We start from the raw sequence: 20,447 nt of genomic DNA, 5'->3' as shown, positions 1-20,447 counted from the left end.
CGTTGGCAAAGGAGACGTTCATGAGCAGGAGTAAGCTGCAGAATAGATCATTGTATTGAAATTTCAAGAATAGGCTAGTAATGGGTCTGATATGGAGTATAGAGCTTTACGGTGCGGAAATGTGAACGTCTACGAAGTAGGAAGAGAAGAGACTAAAAACGATGGAATTGTGTGTATGGAGGAGGCCGGAGAAGGTTAAATCGTCGGAGAGGAAGAGAAATGACAAACTGCCGGGCATCGTGTGCTAGGAAACAAATCTTCTTGAGGGAAGGCGAGGGAGACAGAGGGTTTGGATAGAGCAAATTTTGTGAGGGGATGTTAACAGTTACCGTGTTGACCTTCTCCGTACTGTAGATCTGTACCCCAGTTCTGGCCATTTTCAATACTTTTGTGTTATTTCTTAAAAACCAACCTTTGATGCAAGGAATACGTGCTTGGTATGATTTTAAAGAATGAATGTCGTTTTTTTTCATTTGTTTATTTATAGGTTAGATTTAGAGGTTTATCACTTCTTTAAAAAATGGCAAACTACGATTTTTCCAAAGACGGGTGGCATAATATTACGCCCGTTACAAAAATCGAAGGATTTCACGTGGCGTAACATTACGCTCGTAGCGCGCCGTGTCAGAAGTGTCAAAAACCTCTTTAGAGGGAAGAAATTCCTTGTAGGCGGGATATGGAGAGGAAGGGGATTACATTTTTGGTTATGATGAAATGGAATATGCCTAATGATTAATTGAAGAGGGATATCCGTGCCGGGGAGGGGAAGATGGATGGAATAAGTCGTAAATCCTCCATAAAAAGCTACCTTAACCGGTCTCACACTTTAGTAATAGGAATTTGTTTAAAGTGAGAATGCTGCACTCGTAGTTAAATTGGACCCTAATACCGAAAACAATGGAGCGATGACTGAGGGGAAAGATTCCATTTCATGGAAATGGATGACTGGAATCAAGGGAAATATAATAAAAACCCAATGAATATATTGATAATGATGAAAATAGAGGTTTGTACTTAATCTATGGCTACCGAATTTATAAAAAACAATTGATCTCCTTGAGCAAAAGCTATCAAAAATGATCTTATAAAAATTATCCGAGGTAACGAAAATTTTAATACCAGAATTAATATTATTTTAATTTTCCGAGTAAAATGATCCGATGGAGATACCGCGACATGAATCAGTATTCATGAGGTCCCAAATGTGAACTATCTTCTATATATATTAAGGTATAATCCTGCTCATTATCCCTCTTATTTGCGCACCCCTATGTATTCTTTTTCATGATTTAATTGGGAATTAGGCATATCACTTCCAGAATTGCACGTGGCCGGGTATCCAAAATACGCGCCTTGGTGCATACCGCGACCAGGGTGCCACGTCACTCAGCGTAGTCACTAGAAATCCTCTCTTACGTCACCTGAGTATCATGGCCTGCTCTTAGAAGTGCTGAGTAGCTATCCGAAATCCATTTATACGAATCGATCGATATCAGGCCTAGCATGCGCCTGTAGTGTAGTTTCCTTACATCACGAAGTAATTAAGAAGATAATCCACTATGCAGCGTATACGAGGGGGAACCCAAAAATAAACGGACGGAAAACGCTGCGCATGTAACTCTTATATTTTGGGCTTCTCCCGCTAGATGGGTGTTATTTCATTATTTTTAATCAGTATGCGAAAAGGCGTGGCTTTAGACGGTTCCAGCGAGCTCCAGTGACAGTTTACATTAGAAGAGTTTTTTGATCTCTTCGATTTTTGAAATGGCTGACATTCGAGAACAGGGTGCAGCGTTGAAAATTTGTTCTTTGCTCGGAAAAATTTAGTCAGAAACGGTTAATCTTTTGTCTACAGCTTATAAATAACACGCATTAAAAAGAACTGAAGTGCACGAGTGGTATTCAGAATTCAAACGCGGCAATACGTAGATCGAAGACATTCAACGTCCGGGCTGGCCTTCCAGGTCCAGAACTGATGAAAATGTGGTAAAAAATCGTGCCCTAGTGCACGAAGATAAAATGCGTACTACTTAGGAATTTGCTGAACAATCTGGTCTTTCTTTGAGTTCATTGCAGTTAATTTAAGCTGAAGATTAGGAAATGAGACGAATCGCGGCGAAATTCATCCCCCGTTTGCTGACTCCTGATCAAAATGCGGCAAGTGATGCTGCTGGCCGCGACATGAGTTTTTGGCAAAAATTTGCATGACACAGCTTTCTCACCCACCCTACTCACTGGATCTCGCACCTTGTGATTTCCTTTTGTTCCCCCGGATGAAAATGGCGATGAAACGTTTTTATCACATTACGGATATAAAAATGGAATCGAAGGCGGTCCTGCAAGGAATCGGAAACAGCGAGTACCAAATGAGTTCCGCGCAGTGGGAAAAACGTTTTAACCAATGTATCAGTTTAAATGGAGAGTGCTTAGAAGGTGACTAGCGTTTGTAGCACAAAAAATAAAATTTTGAATTTTTTAAACATTGTGTCCGGTTATTTTTGGGTCTCCCCTCGTTCACTGTGGAACTCTTCGCCGTTAAGACGAGTCTAACAAAATATAAAGGCGAATCGGGTCATCCCTCATATGAACCTCCACTGAAGGTAGTTAGACGGCATTGGCTGAAGTCAAGTGATGTACTCGGGTTATCTTTGAGTAACGAAAAAGAGTCCGCAAAAAAATTAATCAAAAGAAAACATAATTAAAAATGAAATGTAAATGCAATTTTGCACCTCAGCACAAGAAACACACAAAAAATGATTTTTTGAAAGGTATTTTCAGTAGTCAACTTAACACAGCTTCCAACCGTTACACATTGAACAGTTGACGACACACCTTGGCTAAATATTCTAAATCTAAGCGGTAAATCCTAAATAAATATAAAAGATAAGTAAGACTTATGTAAAAGCCGGGAAAATAAATATATTTGCGTAATTTAGACGAAGTCGTTGTAGTGGTTTTCGTTTTGCGATGTTGGTACCAGAGATTCCCAGCCGCCTTGCCAGTTTTGGGCATTTTTTCTCAAATATCTTTCTTATGTTTTCATGGGCTTTTACTTTCTTGTACATAATTATATTTGTCACAACATTTTGCTGCTAATGAATGCCGTCTTAACAACGTCTTGTTACAAACGGCTTCGCTAGGTCGAATAAACCATGTTTCTCCATAAGAGACCATGTTAAATTATCCTAATTTTACCGTAAAATATCTCAAAAACGGTACTTGGAAATCCATTTTTCTTTGGAAAATTGAAAGTGGGTCTTTCAAAGAATATGTGTCCAAAGTTTCATCAAATTCTTGTTACTTTTATCGAGGCGCGCTAGTTACCTTAAAATTCTCTAGAATCCATTTCCGCTTATCCTCAATTCATCCTCTTGTCCAAGGCATGCAAGGCACCCTTCTATCACATTTCAGCAATGAAATCAACATCTGTTTTTGCATTTTATATAATTCTGAATTGAAGAGGGAAGTTCTTGAAGAAAGGGGTTTTTCCCAGAATGCTTCTTAAGCACTGCATGGAAACCTACCTTAATCGGTAGAAAACTATAATGACAATAAAGGCGCTAGGGCGATTCATGCATACGAATTCCGGGCCACTTCCGGGAGGGCTGAGGAGCTGAAAATATTCATGGAAGCGAGGGACTTTAAACTATTCGGAGAAACATTCCAAAAACCGCGATTATCCTCCTCCTTCTCCCTCAATAAAATAAAAAAATGGCGGAAATGCCCATTTTTGAGTACATTCCGGCACTAGAATGGCTCTGGCTCCAAAAATTTGAAACATACCTCGTAGGAAATTAATTATTTGAACCGTAACTAGATATCGGATTCCTACCGTGTGCCTCTATTCTACAATTATCTCAATACCCAACGACACTTCTGCAACAGTCTGCCCAGTTCAAGCCAAAAATTTCCGGACTTTGTAACTTGTGTGCGAGGGTCTCTTTAAGTTACGCTACCCTACTCACGTCGATTTTACGAATTATTTTCGACCACCTGGAAATGAAGTGCAGGCTTGAAGTATCGTGTGGTTTTTGCCAATCCACCCTACAATAACACCCTACACCCTAGGAATAATTTAAAACAAACTTCGAGCTGTAATACCGAAAGTATCAGAATTTTCCGCTGGGAAGAAGTCGCAATTACTCGCCAAGAGTAGGGCATACTGACCTGACCCACACTTACCTATTTACGAAAGAGAAGGAATCATTTTAGTGTCATGTTTGCGATTCCCCTCAAAGCGTGCGACATATCCTGACCGAGTGTGATGAATACTTGCCGTCTCAACTTAAAAATAAGCTAAATGGGCGTTGGAAACCACCTTAGGCGATTCCACGGACAGTCTTTCCAAGTTATCTCCTTTTTAAAGGTAATAAACGTTTTTAATAAATTGTTATCAATATTATTAATAGTTTTCCGTATTCAATCCGAAACTCTTCGCATGTAAGACGGCCCCAACAATTCTCAAAGATGAATGCCTCGCGTCCTTCCTCATGTGTACTTCATCACCAAGAGCTTCTGAGGTGGAGGTTGAAGTTTCAAAAACTGGTTCATCAATTGAATCAGTCAGTGTCAAAGCCATCATTTCTTCGATAATTTCGCGGTTGCATTTTCTTGAGCAGTTGTGTTTTTATGGGTGTGGCCTCAAATCGAGGATACATCGATCAGAACCCATCAGACTAGCTTCCGCATCCGAGTAACGGCGTGTCTGGGATGGTATTGAAGCATCTTGTCTCCTAGCTTTCTTGGAAATCCGTGTATTTCACAATGTTTAATGCTGTGTTTAATAGTGAATCACGAAATGAAAAAATATTAACTTTGCTCTACTATTAAAAAAAAATAATTTCGGTAATGGCTTTATTTCTTTCTTTATCTGAGGGTGATGGCTGCGCATTTCTATTTACTTTTCCCACGTAGAGTTTTTGTTTCTATTTTATTGTTATGGTGAGTTGTCTTATTGAATCATACATTTCATCTTTTGTTGGGTTTATCTCCGTTTTTTTTAAATCCAGAATTGTGGAGGTTTCTTGTTGAACTGTCGGGTGTTATATCCGCTTTAACAATTGCGCTACCGTTTTTATTTAAGAAATTATTCTATGGTTGTTATCTAGTTCATTAGTAAGTGGGCAATTCCCACTGGGAATATATAAACTTTGATAATGTGATATCTTTGGGAACTGCCTCATGATTACTTATGAATACGCGAAGACGAAATAAAGTGGTGTATTACTAAAATGCGAGGGACTAGAAAGCTTAATATTTATAATGGTGTTTTGAATTGTCGTGAGAGAATTCCCTTGGACCGGTGTTCTTGAATCGTGGTGGTTTAATTCATTCCTTGGAAGATTTTTTCTTTGAGTTTATTTCATATTAGATTGCTCCTCTCATGACTTCCGTCTTTTTTGTATTTTTTATTGAAGGTTAAGTCTCAGATTAGCGTATTTTTTGACGCCGGACGCTCCGAGGGATTTTTTAACATTGAAATCGGTGAAATATTTATCTAGGTCAAAATCGTTTGCCGTTCAGGTGGCATTGTGATAACATGGAATTTTTTGTAAAATATTTGGTACCGGAGTGGGTCAGTGTTATCTCAGGTATATATCACATAGATAATCGTGCGGGGTATCTTGTTTTCCTCGCGACTTGAGAATTACTGGATTCCCCGTTGATATGAAGCTCCTTTTATCGTGTGCACCTGCAAATCTTCTCGCCTGACCAACCACAGCATCCGAAGTATTTGCAGCCAAGATTGATCAACGAGAAGTGGCGATAGTGAGCTTGGAACCTCCGGTGACTTAAAATTAGTGTTTGAGACACTTCTTCAAGCACAGAAGCTTAGTGTCGCTTAATGGTCGTTATTGAATGAAATTTCATTAAGTTTATAGGTGATAGTTCTCTAAAGCAGCAAATATGGAGAATATAGGGCTTAAAACAAAATATTTTGCGTTACTACTTCTCCTAATGTTCTTTATGAGTGGCGCAAACGGGATGAGATTTCTTATGCGTGGAAAGCATAACAACAAATTACTTCGTGGGCCGACCCTACCCTCCAATGTGAGATATCCCCCTGAGGAATGGTTCAATCAAAAGCTGGATCACTTCAACCCCACTGATGAACGTACTTGGTCGCAGGTAAGCAATATAATAGAATTTTTTTTTCACGGGTATCTTCTTATACTACATATGAGTGTTATAGAATTCTGGTTTTGCATATAAAGGTAGCTTGTGGATGTGAGTTCCTTTTATTTGCCGGTTATGTGGTTAGTGCTTGGGTTTTATGCTTACTAAGTTTTGAAACAATTATTTTCAAATGTGTTTTTATTAAGCCATGTGCAGAAATATATTCCTGCATTTGTCCTTTGCGTCTTTCTTCGGATATGTAATATCTACTGCCCGAGTTGCATCGAAAATCCATGGGGTTGAATTTCAAATTATATAACCTTTAATAGTTTTATGGAAAGAAAGTAAGAATATCTTTGACTTATATAATTGAAATTTATACCGCGAGAGACTTCGCTGTTGTGGATAAAATTATATTTGAGTGTTAAACATGACTTTCTTCTTGTTACTTGGAATTTGTTGAGCTGATTTCAATATTTTAAACTGAAATGAAAATCGTATTAATTATCACGGGAAAAATTTCCCTTTGAATACAACCACGGACCTCTGGCTTCCGGGCTACTGCGTAGACCACGTGTTTATTACAGTGGTGATTAAAGAATTTAGGTTCGAGGTTGGATTTCCGGACTAGGGAATTTTTTTCTATGGCAACCATTGTGATTTTCATCGCCCTTCACGCGGCAGGCTTGAAATAAACCACATGTAATGAAAATATTTTGAGGTCAATGGTTTATTGAGTAGAAAGTGAATTGTGGAAACAGCAATCTATCATTAATATTCTTCTCTTATAATCTTTGAAAATTTATGGTGTTTGCATAACCGAGAGCCGTGTTATCATTCGTGATGTGTAAGTACTATTTTTAATTAAGAAAATGTCCCGAGTATATTTATTATTTTTTTACCTAGTGGAAATTTTTGAAGGATTGGTTATGATTGTTTTCTACGCATTAAGCAATTAGGACAAACTGAAAATTAATCTCTTTTAATTCGTCACCCTCATTTAAATGGATATACCCGCTGGGTTGTGGCATGAAAATATTAACATACCTTAAACCACTGTAACATTAACAATCTAATTTTTACTCGAGAAGTTATTTGTTATTCTGCCGGAAACAGTTCTTTCTTGTATGAAAAATTAATCGTGGAACAGAAAATTAACACAATAGGATTTTATATATTTTACAAGTGTGTTGTTGCTATAGTGCTCAGTAATAGCCTCACCGTTTTCTTAAGTGTTTTTTCTCACTTGTGATTTTTCTGTATTCAACGAAGTAATGTTTATTTGATCGAACACAGGTTGGTTTAAAACTTGTCTTTTATTGATTGATGTCTTGATTTGTCTTGTCTATTGTCTTGATTAAAAATTTTTGTCTTCGTTTCGCAGCGATTTTTTACTAACAGCTCATATCATAACCCTGGTGGCCCAGCATTTTTAATGATTGGCGGAGAAGGAGCAATAGGCGTGGGATGGATGCTATACGGTCAGTGGATAGAGCTCGCCAAATTGCACGGGGCCATATGTTTCCAGCTCGAGCATCGCTTTTACGGCAAGAGTCATCCTACCCCGTAAGTGAATAGTTTTCTATACTTATGATTTATCCTTCCTGATTTAACTTCAAGCACTTCTTTGCAAATATAAGCGTTCAATTTACCTGATGGACCTTTACGATGGACATAGCTTATGTGCAATTTCAATGCAGAGTTTTCTGCGTTGCAGTTACTCATGACTTCACTCTCAACACTTTTCCTTTAACAAGTTGAGTTATCTATTACGTTTCCACTTATAGGAAAGACTGTGCTCTCTTAACTTAAACGCCCCCTATAGAATCGTATGGGAAAATGGACAGATATAGAAATAGAAAATGAAATTTATTATTCCGAGACAAGTGAAGTGTGCACCCTAGGAACATACACGTTATAAGTATAAGAGTCAAAGTTGTTATAAGAGTCAAAAATATTACAAACAATTTGTAGATTTACATCAAACATCGGTGTCACAGATTGCGACTTAATGTATGACAAAATCGAACAAAAAATACATCTGAATATATATAACTATCAGCAAGAATAACGTATGAGTACTCATAAAAATATCTGGTTTTGTTAACTTAGCACAATATTCAGTTAACTTACAATAATCAATTCGCATGTAGCAATTTTCATAATATTTCTTTTTGAATTGACATGCATTTTTAGATTTTTTTTTACATCGTCTGACAATTGATTCCATACTTCTCAAGAGGTGACATATAGAGACCTAGCGTAGACAGATGTCCGATAGTGTGGTATGTAACGGTTGGAGAAAAATTTTGTCAAAAAAACTTCAACCCTCGACAGCTGATTCCAGCAGGAACATTACAGATGATGCTTATGTCGAAAACGCACCGTTTGGATACATCGCGATCTCCGACAAGCAAAGAATTCCAAGACATGTTTTTTTCAGACTCATAACTTCGAATGCCTTCGGCTCAAAGTGTTTGTAGTTTAAAAACATGGTGCGTTTTCGACCTAATCATCATTGATAAGTTTGATTCCAACTGGCTATATCAGATATCCAAGATTAAAATTTCGTGACAACAATTTTTGCCACCCTACATAATGTTTTTTTATAATGTAAGGTTTATTCAACGTATGAAGATCGAGTGGCATTCAAGAAGAATTGAGCTGATTCCCTGGGACTATGAGAACCAAACGAAGTTTTGAAGCGTGACAACTATGGGAACGTTGGAAATAAAGTGTAGAGACCGAAACTCATTCATGGTATTATTAGAAATATTTTTTTGCCTACGAATTGTCCATTTATTTCAATTTTGAGTGGGAAAATTGTAAAAGAACCTCCATACATCTCGACGCCTATGTTTCAACCAAGGAGGTTGTAAATATACTGGGGGGCACCACTGGTTTCGAGCGTTGAGCGCAGTGTGGCAGGAATGGGGGTGCTTGGGTAGGATGGCCACGCCTACTTTGACCAAAACATTGATAATCTCATAAGAGTCAATGTTAACTATTTGGTGAAATATTCGGTCATGATCGTTGTTACGCTAAAATAAACTATCGCAAACGAATACAGTAAACCTTTTTTCTGTCATTACGGGAAGGCTTCGTGAAAATATGCCTTGAATATCTTTTCCTAAGGAAAAATTATTGTCAATCACCACGGTTCCGCTGTGCAACTAGCTTAACCAAAATAGCATTTTACCAATGTAAAATATCCATTCCCCCTCACTTCTACTGGTATTTTATAAGATTACAGCCAATGGAAATCTTACGAGAGCGTACCGGTCGCAATATTAGTACGAAAGTATGTTCATGTCCCTATATTATCATCACGATATGACTATATGGACAGTTTAATATACACAGTAGTGTGACGAACGATCGGAAAACTCCGACGACAATCAGGAAGTAATTCTTTAATTTTCCTTTTATGAATCAGAGGCGATATAAGGAATAGAATACTTGGTTATATACGTACACTGTTTGAGACTAAGTCCGAAAATTGTCAAACCAAGATGACGGAATTCTGACCACGCTTAAAACTCGAATATAGCGCCTCCAGATATTTACAAACCTCCTTGGTTTCAACACAGTCCGCCATCTTGGTATGCCAAACGATGGTGGTTTGCGACAATGCTACTTCGTTGCTATTATTAGGAACTCTAGAAGACTCTGACCTGAATTTATCTCATTGCACCATCTGTCACCGGATCTTTCTAGGAAGAGTATTCTATTATTGGATGCGCTCTCTTCCTCATGATGTTTATCTTGTCCGAAAAAAACTCTTGAGTCATTGGGTATGCTGGTACAATTTACGCAAACGTGTAGAATGCTCCGATTGGACGGCTATGGTTGCTTCTCAATATTAGGCAAGTACGGCAGAGTACTGGATTCCCACCCAGAATGTCCGGGTTCAAATCCCGGTTGTGGGAGAGATTTTGTAGAGGCTGCCCGATCCGCACTTGAGTGCTTAGTGGAGGGCACTTCTAGTGAAGCACTCCGGCCGTCGGATGGAACGTTAAGCCGTGATCCCATTAGCGCCTTTCGTTGAGAGTAGGCAAATTCCGACACCGGGTTTCTCTCCACCCTTGTCTTCCTATCCTTCCTTCATGGCGTATGACCCTGGCTGTCGGTCGCCTACTCCAGGCCTACGTTACTGCATCCAAACGGCTTGCTTCATTCCTTTCATCGCCTTTACTGCTGTTTCAGCTGCGAAGGGCGTGCGTTATGAAATTGCTTTTGCTACCGTATTCATACCCTTTCTTGCGACTATTTTGCTACTGCTATAATATTTTTTGAAGATATTCGCTTTCTTTAATAGTTTATCTGGTTCGTATGGACGTGTTTTTATATTACGTACGTATTATATTAACTACTATCTGCGTCAGCATTTGCATAAATAAAAGAGGATTCGTCAAACCGAATGCACGCGTGAATATAGAACTTATCATTTCATGGTTGCGATTGGTGTTTTAAATTTAAGTTCTTTTCATCGATTGACAGTGTTGGAAATACCTGGTGCTGATAGCGTACAGCCATAAGATATGAAGGTTGCGTCAAGGTCATGATAACTCCAAGAAAATCAGATTGTTATCGATGACAAGATAAATCTTTTCTGTATCAAGCCATCTTCCTTCCTGTTATCGTTTGAAAAATGTATCCTTGATTTAAGGCTTTAGTGGTGTTACATAATTTTTGGACAATTATTTCATTTAATTTGCTTGTTTTGTCTTAACATAAAAAGTGATTGTGAGTGCAGAAAAAATTAAGCTCACTTCATTTAATCATTTATCTTTGGAGCGATGCTCGTCTAACAAATTGGAGGCTAAAATTTGTGCAGCATCCGCTAGAGAAAGGGCCGCCCACTTATCCCCATTTGTCCAATGATCGTATGGCATGAACCGATTGCTTGAAATACTAGACTCTGTACACCGTATAACTCCTTATAATAGCCATTGAGCTAAGTAAAATCTTGAATGATGGCCCTGAAAATGTAATTAGTGTAATTGTTTTCCTCCACTTGATGGACCTTTTCCCAAAAATGTAAAGGTTGAGTGAAGAAATATGAATGTTTCATACGGCCGTCGTTGACTTACTAGAATTCACACAATTTTATAAATGGATAATTTATTCAACAATTCAATATTAAAGGAGCTGAGTGACCCAAGCCGGCTATGAATAAAAATATTACGACCTCTGATTCTAAGACAGAACCATCGGACGATGAAAGCTAGCTGTAATGCTAAATAGTTATTAACATATTAAAAATATTTATTTGCTATTTGAGAATTGAATGAGGAGAAAAAGAGCATTTTTATGCCACCTTTCGTACCTCCCGATCACTCTAGTTCAACTCTAGTAACTAGGGAGTTGTAGAAGTTGGCTCCCACTTAAGTGAAAAGACACAAATCGTAATTGAATGATAACTTATTGGTATAGTTGAGGCAAGGAATAACTGCTTACAAACGAAATTATAGTGATTATACGATAAAAGATCATTAAGGGGTAAAAGGATTTCGAGAAAGCTACTATGCGCACATTTAGGGTGCATTTTTTCAATTCAGGCATAAAATGGTACTCCTAGTTGTAAATTGAGGTTTTTGAGAATGTGTAATAGCGACGGGAATTACTGCTTCATTCTGGAAAAGAGGGCATAAATTCATATGATTGGCTTTGTTGGAAACTGAAAATGGACTGCCCGAGTATGTAGATGGTCAGCAGTGCGACGCTGCTCGTGAATAGGAAGTGGTACGCGAACGTGTCAAATCGGCTATTGCGTAATTATGTTGCAATAATGTATTTTTGACAACCCAATTTAGGAAAACGATTTAACTTGAAATATTAACCTGTGAAATATGTAATAACCCCAAAAAATCGTATGCATATATTTTGGAATTATTTAGAAGCCATCAATTGGCTCGTTCACCAATCAAAAAAATGACGATTGTGATAGGGTTAATTAAATTGAGAGATCCGCATTTTTCCTTTTTCGATCCATCACGTAGTTATTGAGCTATTCACCATGGAAAATCGACGACCCTCATCCTTTCACAGAATTTGATGAAGTCACTAACTCATACCGAACGTTTCTCCCTTTCTCAGCTTCTCTTTGGTGGTGTCCAATAACCTTGCGTGGTTTATTGTCACTTAATTTCTTGTGAATGATTCCTTCCCTCAGTATAAGGTTGTTCCTGGTCGAGTTAATGAACAAATATTTTAATGACGTCTCCAACTCTTAAAAAGTTGGTGTCCCGTTTTCCTATTTTAATCTTAAAAGATAATGGCTTAATGGGGAATATTTTTGTTTCGTCTAATGTAACTTTCCCATTTCCCAAATTAATTCGATGAATTGCAATTTCTGGGCGGCGTGAACGACCCCATTTTCCTCCAAAATTCAACCTATTTGGTTATATTTTTACAATATCTATGGGTGATATCAATTGAAGCAGTGAAAAGCAAAGAGATGTAAGCGGCAAAAGCTAACTTTAGTGTAAAACTGGTTCAAAGTTCAAACAAAATGGAGGTTTTACTAAGTAGTTGATTTAAATCCCGCTAAATAGCTGCACTTGTCAAAGCTACCACTAACATCTTTTTTCCACCAAAAAACTTTCCCCTATCGTGTGTTGTTGTTAAATCTAAATTTTAATTGTTGTCACTAACACCTAAGGCGGTTGTAATATACTGGAGGGGGTCACCACTGGTTCCGAGCATGGAGCGAAGTGTGGCAGGAATGGGACTACTTGGGTAACATTAGCCGAGCCTACTTTGACCAAAACATTGACAATCCCATAAGGATAAATGCTTACTATGTGGTGAAATTTTTGGTCATAACTCGTTGATAAATTAAAATAAACTGTGGAACCGACAATGTAAACCTTTTTTTCTTACTTCATTGGTAGGCTTTGCAAAGTTGTTTCAAACATCTTTTCCACGGAAAAATTATTATCAATCACCACGGTTACGTTCTACAACCAGCTTAGCAGAAAATAAAATTTAACGAGTGTAAACTAGTCATTTCCGTACTCTTATTTTGGTATTTAATTCATTATAGGCAATGGAAATAAAAAATACAGTACAAAAGTATATTTTCACAGATATCCCAACCAGTAAACTGGCTAACAGGACACAGAGTTTATAAATTAATAGTATCACGAATGATGGGAGAACTCTGATGTCAATCACCGGATAAATAAATTGGATTATGGTAGCATTTTACACTTATTGTAGTGCATTGAAAAAAAACTTTGCCAGCTCAAAATATAAGTGGGAGACTTAGTCCTAAAATTGTCAAACCAAGATGGCAGAACTTTGACCACGCTAAAAACTCGGAAACAGCGTCTCCAGATATTTACAACTTGTTTTTATTTATGTGTCGCTTGACTCTCAAGTATTCGTCAACAATATGCCGTATCTGGTGCCCACCATGGTATTGGTCGGCTCAACACGTTTGCCCGCGATTACGTTTTGCTAAGCTAATGCTAACTTATGAAAAAAAAATGATCGCAGTATCTTCTCTTGCCTCATCGTTCCTTGCATAGCCATCTTTACGCCACCCGCCAATAAGGGAACCTTTTACGTACCAAGAAGTGAAGAAGTTATTTTCCATTGAAAATTTTAATCTACTTAATTTTAAGCTGATTTGTAAATATACAACGCTTGGTGGTTGTAACGACCAAATTCTTGCTAATTTTCTTCATTGTTTTACTAAATTCCATTTTATGATTTTTTCCAAATAATAGGGACATGTCGGTGGAAAACATAAAATACTTAAGCAGTGAACAAGCCCTGGCTGACCTAGCATTTTTCATTGAGTCGATGAATGAAAAGTACAACATGGTGGGAACCAAATGGGTTGTGTTCGGCGGGTCATACCCTGGTTCTCTGGCTGCTTGGATGAGGTTGAAATACCCTCACTTGGTGCATGGTGCCGTATCGAGCAGCGGCCCTGTCCAGGCGAAGGCTGATTTCATAGGTAAGTGACTTTTTACAACTTGAAGGGTCATATTTGTGCTAGCACTACTGATTTTTCTAGCATATTATCATTAAAATTTAGCAAGTTAGAGGGCATCTCCATTAATTACGTGAGGCCTTTATGGGGGAAGGGGGTAAACCCGATTCTCGCGAAATTTCCTGGCGAGTATCACGTAATTTTTTTCCGCAAGAAATTGTGTGAAATTACGATCTCAGTACTCTTAAACACTAGTCTTACCTAATATTAAATAAATGTAACTGAACAAATTGTTTAAAAAAAAGTGAATCCAACGTAATGAAGCATGTATTAACGTATTTATACTAAAAATACGCATTTTGAACAATCTCACATGAAATTAGCGGGAGGAGGTCGTGCCAAATTTCAGGAAATCTCAGTAAGGGGGTTCCAAAAAATCGGCAAAAGAACCTCACGTAATTTATGAACGCCCCCTTATTTGTGTGTTAGCGCTACTTATTTCTCTTCATTATTTTCACTACTCCTAGCAAGTTATGGCTGATAGCACGTTTTTTTGCCACGCTTTCTTGGTCTCTGTTCAAGCAGATTTTACTAATAAGGTTTGTTTTTTTTTCATGAAGAGTACCTTGAAGTGGTCCAGGAGTCCATAAACTCTGTCAGTCCGCAATGCGTGGATGAAGTCCGTGAAGCAACTCAACAGATTGCGTCGTCATTAGAAGCCGGACAATCCAGTTACATTTCTGAAATGTTCAGGTGAGGCAAAGTGAAGAGACTGTTACGTTATATTTCCTGCCCCCCCTTTTTTTTAAAATCTATCTGTGATTTAAATCGAAACTTGAAGCTTGAAGGTGGTGGAAGGCCTCCATATTAGTGATGAAAGCACTTCCTGACATCCACAATTAATTTAAAAAATACTACCGGTTTCGGCTAATAAGGCATTATCAAGTACATACATAAATACCAAGGATTGGTACTTATATGCTTGATAATGGCATGATTGTCGAAACTGGTGGTACTATTTAAAATGAATTTTGAAAGTCACTGATTGTTTTCATTGCTAATAAATTATCTGTGAATTTATTTGGTATTGTATCGTTGAAAAATTAACCTACTTACTTAAATTGTAGCTGAATAAGAATTGAAACACAAGTTAATTTCAACAAGTGGCTTTTTGATGTGCCGCTGTACTTGTGTATATGACTTGATGACGAATTTCTATGAATCTTAATGTCTATAAATACGTTTGCAGACTTAATAGTGCTTTATAAGAGAAAAGGTCTTTGTTCATTATGAAAGTATTCCAGGGAGGATTACCTAAAGAAGCCTGAGAAAATCGAATAATTTTAAAAAAACCTGAAGTTGTTAGAGAAAACAGTTGGTTTTGAGTGTTCATTTCTTATAAAAATGGAGTACGTTTCTTTGGATATTTCACCTTCGCAAGCAACGATTGAAAAGTCTCCGTAAAATTATATGCTACGCTCATTATTTCCATAACTTGTCATTAAAGCTTTACGTATATGAGTATGCAGCACCTGAAAGTATTGAACATCCTTTTTAGTTGTACCCCAAAAAATAATGCTAAATTAGCAATTGCGAGCAGTAAATAATTTTCTGCATGGACCCAAGTTCAAATTTCGCGGGGAAGTTCGTCTAAAATCTCTAAAAATAAGTGATAATGATTGATGATTGTCCGGTGTAGTCCTTTGATTATCACAGAGAAGAGTGACGCCTCGGTAACTTAACTGGCTAAAGCACTCGACCGATAATCGGGGGATCCGGGTTCGTACTTTGTCAAGGTGAATGATTTTTTCTCTGTGGATTTTTTGCACAATTTGTGCATTGCGCGTGACTCCGTAAAGATGTCACCGTGGCTAGTTCCGGTTTTCATAATTTGATAATGGTTCAATGTCAAAGAAGTTGTAATGAGATACCCATGAACAGGGGCGCAGCTAGGAATTAAGGCTTGGGGGGGTTTCAGGCGCAACTAATACTGGGGGGCTTGGGTAAGGTAAGGGAGGTGCGGAGACCTTCCGCCGGAAAAAAATAAGATAAATGGTTCAAACTGGTGATTTTTACGGTCTTATGAGGGATATTTTATTAATCCTCACACTGTTCCGTAAGCAATATTAATCCAATTAAGTAAAATAGATTTAACTTAAAAATTTCTGTGAGCTCTGGGGGGGGGGTTATCCCCCAAACCCCCCCACCCCCTAGCTGCGCCACAGCCGATGAACATCCCATAAGTTAAAACGCTACGCGAGTAAAGTAGACGCCAATCCCAATCGCCAAAGCCAATCAATTTTTTATCTTCATATTTTAGGCTCTGTTCACCGCTGGATTTCAGCAAGAAAAACGACGTTTCTAATTTTTATGAGCTGCTGGCTGATAACTGGGCTTACGTTGTACAATATAATCCCTTCAACGGAAGACTCATTGATCCGAAAGCTGGAACAGTCGGAATAAGGACGGCTTGTCAAGTAATGACGAGGAATGATGGAAGAACTTCTTTGGAACGTTATTCGTCCCTCAACACGCTCATAATGAACAATTTGGGAGAAAGCTGTCTTGATACCAGTTACAACGACTACATCGGTTACTTGAAAACTACAAACTTCGGCGATGAGAACTTCATGAGTGAGTGTGAAATTTCCATTTCTGTATTTGGTCTTCGCTTTGGGCTGCTTCTCTTGGGCCGTTTTATTTCTTTTCCGTCCGCGTCTATCCTTTTTCCATTCCTCGTACTTCGTAAACTGGATTCCATCACATAATACCTGTATGACAAGACTATTTATTCCAATCTAAGCCCTTCATCTATACATAATTTACATTATTCATGTTGGGATGGGAGATAGATTTTATTGATGGCAGAATGAGTAAAAACGATTGAAACCCATGTATTTATACAATTAAACTCTAACCTCATCATTATTATCTCTCTTCACTACATTTGAAATGCAGTTACACCACTAATGCAATTTTATCTAATTTTTATGGCTGTGAGTTTTTTCGTATGGATGGTTGGCCACTCAAATTGTAATTTGTTGGAAAAGTTCTCTCAGAGTGACCTGAATCCTGAATGAGGGCAGTATTAAGCTGTTTTGTATCTCGCGTTCCAGTGCGTCAGTGGATGTATCAAACCTGCAGCGAGTTCGGATTTTACCAGACATCTGACTCTTCAGCGCAGCCCTTCGGAAGTGGCTTTCCATTGAGTTTCTTCGTCCAGCAATGCAAGGACATCTTTGGCAGCACGTAAGTTTCAGTTGCCTTGCATTATTCATGACTCGAAAATAGTTTCGAGGGAATCGGTTTGTCGTGGTGGCTAGAGTGTTGGCTTCCCACCCCGTGGGTTCTGGTTCAAATCCCGGCGGTGGCAGTGAATTTTCAGATCCCTGGTTGAATGCTATGTGGAGGACATTTCAAGCGCAACATTCCATCCGTCGGAAGGGACGATTAGCCGTGGTCCCCTCGGTGTCTTCCGTTAAGAGAGGCTGATGTTCGTTAAGAGCAGGCTAATGCTGTTCCGGGTGTCCCTCCATCTTTCTTTCCTTACCCATCCCTCATGGCGCAAATGACCTCAGCTGTCGGTCGCCTCCTCCAACTACCATACCAATAATTTCAGGTTTTTCATATTTGGCCCTAATTTGGATTTTATCATTATTGGTTGGGTTTGCGGAGTGAAAAATAAAACATAAAATGAATTAAAAAATAAATCCGGTGCAAATAAATTCTGCTTGTGAAGGCATGGAGGATTACCTCTTGGTTTAGAAGTTTCTTGAAGGTGACGGCTTAAGTGAGAGAATTCTCATTTATCGGCCTCAGCTTATACTGCGTTGAACTCGCAACTGGTTTGTCGTAATTTTGAATCAGGTGTCTTTGTAATAAATTTTCTAGTTAACAGCCTTTATTTCTCTGTCCTGTCATAATTTCAGCCAAGAACCATAATTCAGTCATATTTGATGTCAGGTTTGAGTATAGAAATGGATATTTTGTTCACTTGGTTGTATTTTTTGCATTCCTTGTTGACACAAAACTGTATTTAATCTTTTTTACGGGATGCATTTTTTATGAAAATTGAAGAACTCTGGAAAAGGAAACCCGTCTGTTGTTCCTGTAATTGTAGAAATCTCCGATATTATTAGCTGGTATTTCAGTCATCTTGGTGATGATGTGCTACTCAATTGGCACCATACTGAGCAACTGTGTTCTGCAACGCAGTACCCCCCAAGGCGATTGTATGAGGGGCGTGGAGAATTAAACTATTTGCCTTCGTCCTTTGAAAAACAAGTGTGCTAGTTCGAGCAATCAAAATGTAACATGCAGAATAATTTCGGTCATTAATTGAAATAACTTCGAAAGTTAATAATTAATTTACAATACTTACCGATTAAATTAATCACTAATTCAGTGGGGAAATGTTCTGTGATAGAATTCTTAAATATGCAGTTGAAAAGATTTCCATTAAAAGAAAAAACAAATTCATATGGATTTTTGGCTATCTTAGAATTAAGGAATAATGCTCCAATATCTAACGAATGAGGTCAATAAAAAGTAATTCATATTTGTGTGCGTGAAATTCGTCTTATTGTAATAAATGTTGGGGACTGACTTTTTTTTTGTATTTATCGCAGGTTCGACGCAAAGTTCCTGAACTCGTCCGTCGCGAGAACTAATGTATTTTATGGCGGCACTGGAATACAAGCTGACAGAATAATATTTATCCATGGTTCAATTGACCCATGGCATGCATTGGGGGTAACGAAGACCGTCAATCCTAACTCACCGGCTATTTTCATAGAAGGTAAGATCTAGTGGTGAAATATTTACATAGTAATGCTATGTAGCCGCTTCATTATGACGTCTCATTTCTCTTGTTGCAGGAACATCTCATTGCGCCGATATGATGCCATCTTACATCAGTGATCCTCCGCAGTTGAAAGAGGTCCACGAAAAAGTTAGAGAAATCATGAATCAGTGGTTCTCTTAATGTTTCGGTTGTATTGCTCAACTTGGCCACTCTGCCTATCATTTACTTATCTGAAGATTACAAGGGCCTTGTAACTGATTTATCTCCTGGAACTGGTGAAATACACATTTTGCAGTGAAAGTGTGTTTGATTCTTATGACATTTTCCCTATTTCTTGCTCATGGCTGAAAGAATATAGGTAATTGGAATTACTGCAGATTATTAATTCATATGCTGGAGTCACATTAGTAATGATAATGTGTGGATATTTTATGATCGATAGGAGTTTGTGTGTGATTACCTTGTTCTTGAAGAGAAGCCAAATTAGGGAATCATGAAGTATCTAATTTTGAAAACATCTTACGAAACCCTCAATCATTCTTACTAGTCTTCATAATTCGATCCTTTTCCCCCGAGATATATCCTCTTCATTTTATCTTTGATGATGAGCTGGTGTGGCTAAAGTAAGGGGAGGGAATGTTTCACGACGCGTGACTTTCCCTTGGCCAATCAGCAGACAGAAGGCGTAGCGTAGTGCGAAAATTCAGTCGCTCTCGGTCCTACGTCGCGTTAACATCGTTGAGCAGTGTTGCCCAACGTCACGCGTTTTCCTTGACTGCCTTTAAGTATGCCTTTAACCATGGGTGCCGCATTCAGCGTGGTAGCTGACAATGCAATGGTATTCTGTGAAGGAATTATCCTAAATACCGTCCAAATGAGCACGTATCCATGGGCGTACCCAGCGAGGGGCAGGGGGGGGGGGCAGTTGCCCCTCCCCAGAAGCAAAAATCGTGTAAGTCTTTAAGAAAAATTAGTACGGAATTGAAACTTAAGTATTCAACAAATTTTCTTTAAACCCAACAAAAATGATATGTATTAGTATAAGATATGTAACTAAAATAAAACTATATTTTCAAGGAAATAATATCATAAACTAATAAAGCGCTGTTATAATAAAAAATATTGGTTTCATTCACCTTTTTCATGCTAAAATGTCATAACTTGCTTGCCCCCCCCCTAATTATGATCCTGGGTACGCCCTTACACGTATCTTGTCTCGGTGCCGGCTCCAAAATACCTGTTGCCACCCATGACTCAAGGGTTTTCTGTGACAAAGTAGCGCGAAATTTGGTAACGTTGAGTTCACTCCTGTTCTCTCCCTCGTTACTACCGGTACTACCCATCCCCCATCAGCGAAGTTCTCCTAGAGTGTCCTAGCTCTCACGAAAGCACACCTGCGAACATAAAGTGAGCATACAAAGGTATTCATAGGCTTTGACCAGTCACTAGTCTTTTATGCTCGATGTACTAACGCTTGGAGTTTTGTATTTCTACCCTGAGAGCTCGGGTTCCTATACTAGCGATACACCTAGACAGAGATTTTTCGGAAATTACCTCACTTCAATATGATATATAGTTAAA

At 38.3% G+C, this 20,447-nt stretch overlaps 1 protein-coding gene across 1 annotated transcript; it reads left to right on the top strand.

Moving 5' to 3' along the window:
- Positions 1 to 5,652: 5,652 nt before the first annotated feature.
- LOC124159402 (putative serine protease K12H4.7) lies at positions 5,653 to 19,166 on the top strand. Its single transcript, XM_046535188.1, has 8 exons — positions 5,653 to 6,129; positions 7,502 to 7,683; positions 13,854 to 14,086; positions 14,683 to 14,815; positions 16,383 to 16,696; positions 17,179 to 17,311; positions 18,691 to 18,860; positions 18,940 to 19,166. Exons 1-8 carry the CDS (start codon positions 5,908 to 5,910, stop codon positions 19,044 to 19,046), a joined length of 1,494 nt encoding a protein of 497 aa, XP_046391144.1. The 5' UTR covers positions 5,653 to 5,907; the 3' UTR covers positions 19,047 to 19,166.
- The last annotated feature ends 1,281 nt before the right edge of the window (positions 19,167 to 20,447 follow it).

The sequence above is a fragment of the Ischnura elegans genome, chromosome 5 (genome assembly GCF_921293095.1).
Source record: "Ischnura elegans chromosome 5, ioIscEleg1.1, whole genome shotgun sequence".
Classification (NCBI taxonomy): Eukaryota; Metazoa; Arthropoda; class Insecta; order Odonata; family Coenagrionidae; genus Ischnura; species Ischnura elegans.
Note: the sequence above shows the minus strand (reverse complement) of the source record. Positions and strands in the feature narration are given on the sequence as shown.

Excerpts from the sequence above, each read along its gene's own strand:
- LOC124159402 (XM_046535188.1), top strand. The coding sequence starts at position 5,908 with ATGGAGAATATAGGGCTTAAAACAAAATATTTTGCGTTACTACTTCTC. Across the intron at positions 14,816-16,382 it reads TACATTTCTGAAATGTTCAG|GCTCTGTTCACCGCTGGATT; the intron begins GTGAGGCAAAGT and ends TTCATATTTTAG. Across the intron at positions 17,312-18,690 it reads AAGGACATCTTTGGCAGCAC|GTTCGACGCAAAGTTCCTGA; the intron begins GTAAGTTTCAGT and ends TATTTATCGCAG.